The sequence below is a fragment of the Penaeus monodon genome, chromosome 14 (assembly GCF_015228065.2).
Source record: "Penaeus monodon isolate SGIC_2016 chromosome 14, NSTDA_Pmon_1, whole genome shotgun sequence".
Classification (NCBI taxonomy): domain Eukaryota; kingdom Metazoa; phylum Arthropoda; class Malacostraca; order Decapoda; family Penaeidae; genus Penaeus; species Penaeus monodon.
In genome coordinates, this window is record NC_051399.1 from 7,818,646 (window position 1) to 7,823,645 (window position 5,000).

At 35.0% G+C, this 5,000-nt stretch overlaps 1 protein-coding gene across 1 annotated transcript in view; it reads right to left on the reverse strand.

Moving 5' to 3' along the window:
- Positions 1-656: 656 nt before the first annotated feature.
- The window catches only part of LOC119580559 (atrial natriuretic peptide receptor 2-like), a 31,475-nt gene continuing 27,131 nt past the window's right edge, over positions 657-5,000 (reverse strand). Inside the window, exons 16-22 of the mRNA XM_037928674.1 lie at positions 4,718-4,883; positions 4,299-4,470; positions 3,938-4,091; positions 3,624-3,736; positions 3,342-3,469; positions 2,809-2,888; positions 657-2,663 (exon numbers count right to left, since the gene is read on the reverse strand). Of these exons, the coding sequence (XP_037784602.1) occupies positions 2,099-2,663; positions 2,809-2,888; positions 3,342-3,469; positions 3,624-3,736; positions 3,938-4,091; positions 4,299-4,470; positions 4,718-4,883 (1,378 nt within the window). The 3' untranslated portion in view covers positions 657-2,098. The remainder of the gene's footprint in view (positions 2,664-2,808; positions 2,889-3,341; positions 3,470-3,623; positions 3,737-3,937; positions 4,092-4,298; positions 4,471-4,717; positions 4,884-5,000) is intronic.

A 5,000-nucleotide genomic window follows, 5' to 3' on the forward strand; every position in this document is an offset into this window, starting at 1 on the left:
TTTACACATAGGCCCCAGTGGAAAAGAAATTAAATGTTTCTATTATTAAACACTTCAACAATAATTTTATATTATTTTTAAATATAATAAATATAATAAAATATCATACATAAGTATTCTTGATACAAATTTGGTTTTCAAAGTAATACAAATATGTCTAATAGATAATAATAATTATAAATTACAACTGAGAGGAACTGATCAAGGTAAATATCCTAAGGAGCTTCAGTGTCCATTGAACATCTACCTTTCAAAGCTCTGCTTTAACTGACCCTGTTTATGAAATTATAAAAATTGTTCATGATAACCATCCAGAAAATAAGACAAAATGAATTTCTGAATGTGCTTCGTTTTCCTTAAATGGTAGATGCATACACAACCTTAAACTTGATGAGTGAGGTGATAAATATGGTGATGACTGATGACTGCATATACATTGTGTTACGTATGATTATTCCCTAAAAGCTATAGCACTGTACATATATAAGATGTGTGCTTAGCACATACCAACCATAGCAACCAACTATGATCATAAATGACTACAGAGGAGTGCAGTGAAGCCAAGAGAAGCTTATTTTAGCAACTGCCTGCAAGACTCATCTCTGTCCTGCAGTAAAGACCTTGGGCACCACTAAACCTTTTTTTCTTTTTTTTCCTTTTTTCTTTTTTTTATTTTCTCTTTTTCTCATCCTCACAACATTGACTAAAGGCACCACTTAGCCCTTGTCAATCCTGGAGCATACACCTAGAAAACAGTCTGACCTGCTTGATAAGTAAGTCAGACTTGTGGTACATTGCACCAAGAAACTTGAACAGAACAACCAGTCTTTGTGGAAAAAAGGTCAAAATGACCATTTCACTCTTTCCCTTTGGATATTTCTATGTTACTTTGAGTCTGAATAAATTAGTTGTAGCAGAAAAGCAAAATGAGGTGTAGATTATCAACTATTACATACAATAATATTTATAACAGAATAAGCATGCATGAGCATCAGTATAACAGGGCCATTTTGAAATCCATAAAGAGTATCTAAAATTCTCCTGGGTTGATTTACAGCAGACTAGATAAATTTGCTTCACAGCACACAGTTGAAGGAGTTAATGGAAAATAGCTTTAGGTTACATGTTTGAATATGAAAGAACAAGTTTTGGTGATGGTCATTACAACATACTTTCATTAAAGTGACTGAACTTTTTTCAGCATCTTTCCAATTTATTTTTCAAATCCAGGTATGCTACTAAATAATAAAATTTGTTTAAATGCTTATAAAAAATCAATAAATATTTTTTGACGCTAAAACAAAATTTGTGTTTTATGAGGGCTTTGAATGAAGAGCTGCTTTTTGAAGTGATGCAGTTGTAAGCCTATTACAGCCAATAATGCCTATGATATGCTATATACACTTGCTTTGTATTTAACTTTTTTTCTTCAGTGTATTAGCATGTTAAATTTACAGCTATGAAATCCAACCCTCACTAGAACTAAATGACATCTATTATATGATCCAATTGCAAATATATTCCACCATAAATACTGTTTTCATATGCCAATAAGCCTACAAATTGTAATGTAGTACAAACATACATTGCTGAATATGCTCCAGTCACATGAAGTATAGGAAAGAGTGGAATATTGTGGGCCCAGAGCTGTGACATTGCTCCACTACACAGCCACTACTAACATTCACCCGCGAGGTTTCATCTTCAGCGTTGGCACATAATAGCTGTCTTAAAATAATGATTCATATTGCATCAGAGTTTGCATATGAATCTTCTTGCATAATGAGATAATACTGATAGATGCCATCTGCAGTGTCAATATCCACAGTGTTGAGTACAAGCCAATATCAGCAAGCATCTCTTCTGTGCTCATTATCTTTATAATTACAGGGAATAAAATCTCATAAATACCACTTAAATAATATAAAATATAATGACCAGAAAAGATTAGCATCTGAGTACTTTATATGAGCTTTCTTGCTTATGATCTGGTCTCAGGCTTCTCAAAAAAGAAGCTGCAATATATAGCTGTATCTTTGCCATCTAAAACACTAGAACACTACTTTGGTCACTTAGACTTGCCTAGGCTGGCGTTACCCTATACAGGCGTGACACTCGTCCATAAATCACGGGATATATCTGTGGTGCAGTAGTCCCCCTGCTGTCTGCTCACTAAACTTTCCTTTTCTTTATGGTCTTTGTAGTCTTTGTGGTCCTTACGGTCTTTATGCACTATTGTCATATATCTCGAGGACACGTACTGAGCAGGGGGTAACAAAGGGTCCTCTCCCATTTCATTTTCCTCAAGCATCACGTGGTTCAAGTTGAGGGCGTCCAAGTTGGAATGCGCTGAGATCATGCCATCCTCACTGAGGCTGGTGGTGAGTGGAGGCATGTTCATCACCATGTTTCCGCTCATCGATCGCTTCCGACTTGAGGATGCTACCTGAGGTAACCTGGTGTTGATAGATAGCGACAGTTTTCTCGCCTTATCAGGAATCCTTAGCTCTAAGGATATGGTGTCCTCTATTTGCACTGAAGACTGTGGCCCATCTAAGCATGGGGATATCAAGCGTGGATAGTTTGTCAAATGGTCAATGATCTGCGTGACATGAGGCCTCTTCATTGGGTCCCGATGCCAACACATTCTCAGCAAGACATCTCTGAAAATTACATGGATACATGCTTAGAGATTTATAACTGTAACTTGTTTAGTGTAATTTGTGAGATAATCATTATCTAATTCAGTCTAAAATTCTTATATATAAATCAATGTAATTAAATGATGAGTTCTTGAAGTAAACTCACAACTGCGGTTTAACTCCCCGAGGTATGGCTATAGTGTGTCCTGCCTTGACATGTTCCAATACTTGGTCGTTGGTCAATCCCTGGAAAGTAACAAATGAATAAATTTACATGAGTAAGCAGCAGAGAAAATTTATATATCAATATAATCCATAACATTTATCCCTAACTATAAACTTGCTTATCAGGCACTTTTTTGACATTAGCACTTGCAACTCAGCAAATGCCATAACAATATATAGAAAAATTATCTTTAAAAAAGGGCAATAAGTATAAGTTTAATCTGCAGGATGAAATGTGTCAGCACTTCCTTAGAGCAGGTCAGAAGCATGATAGAGAATAAGTCATCAAACGTTACTTAAAGAAAAAGAAAAAGAAAAAAAAGAAAGTAAAATAACATAAACCCATAAAACTTCACATATGAACAGTGATCTTTAAGGAAACCAATAAAAAAAATTTTCCTGCACCTCAACATATAAACAGCCAGTGGATTATTCATAATACTTATAAAAAAAGGTGAAAATATAGATTTTTACCTGGAATGGATAGGCTCCAAATGTGACAATCTCATACAGCAGGACACCATACGACCAAATGTCACTCATGGTAGTAAAGACGCCATCTGTCAAAGATTCTGGCGCCATCCAGCGAACTGGTAACATCCCTGCAAAAGTCAGGAAACAGAGAGTGAAGATAACTTGTTTAAAAGACTCCAGTCATTAAAAATGTATACAAGGCAATAAAAGTTCACATCTATAAATACACTCCCATAAAATGGTTCTAAATTAGTGTCATAAGCATGTTACTAGCGTTCTTACCTTTGCGATTAAACTTGTAATAATTATTTTCATACATTGGCCTGGTCATGCCAAAGTCTGCAAGCTTCACCGTCCTATTTGCATTTACTAGACAATTACGACATGCTACATCCCTGAAAAATATATGCAAGTTTAATGTCTTACACAATACTGTCTAATAAAGTATGTATAACAGAACTGTTTACAAAGGCCTGTCATAGGAATTACAAAACAAAGTAACCTGTGACTGAAAATGCATACACATGTCTTCAAAATTTAAAAAATGATAGTTTAAATATCTGCACAAAAATATAAAAGGTCTACTGAAAACTAACCTGTGGACAAACTTAAGATCTGCTAAGTACGACAATCCTCTTGCTATATCAAGAGCCATGGAAGTGAGCCGTCTGTTACTAACTTCATCATCATCATTGCGATTCTTTTCATTGACTAAGTTTCTTCGGGCAAGGAGGTAGGTTTTCAGATCACCTGGTCAAAGGAAGTCTAATTACATCAAAGTTCCTGGCTTCCTAATTAGAACACATAATAACTAAAGTAAAAATTATGACCACTATAAAGGCTTTTACCCAGTATTGTCAACTCAACATTTGTTTATGTATCACTGTACCTTGAACACATATAGGAAACTTCTATAAAAAAAAAAATTAAAAGACAGGAATAATCAAGAGATCTTACCATATAACATGAACTCCATCACAGTGTAGATAGGTTCACTCTTTGTACAGACACCTAAAAGACGTACTATATTATCATGGACAAAGTTTTTCATCATTTCTGCCTCTGACAGAAAGTCAAGCTTCTCAGAAATAGTTGAGCCAACTTTTAAGGTTTTCACTGCAACTGCAACCTAGAAAAATATAAAATTATTTTACTAATATTATATCAAACCAAACAGGAAAATGTAAATAATCTTAACTTACAGGCTATTAAACTTATCAATAAAATACACACTACTGTTATGTATTCCTTTTTTTTTTCTTTTTTTTTGACAAAACCTTGTTGACATATAAATAAACTAGCTGCACCTCTTATGTCTTCAAGTATCATTACTGTCACTGAGCACTTTCTTCTCTCAATCCAATTCCTCAACTTACCCAGCCTTGATCATCAAACTGACACTCTCCTCCATACACAGTTCCAAAACATCCTTCCCCAAGTTTGCGATTAATGACTACTTTATCCCTCTGAATCTCCCAACCGTCAAAAATCTCAAACAGCGGTCGACCACGCTCTTGGATCTGCTGGATCTGCTTTTCATATCTGCAATTAGAAGAGTATACAAGAATATGATGCTGGCTGTTCACACCCTCCAAAAGTTCTTGATATATTTTCAGGGAAATCAATGTATAGCTAAAGTAATGAAATCTCAGACCTAAA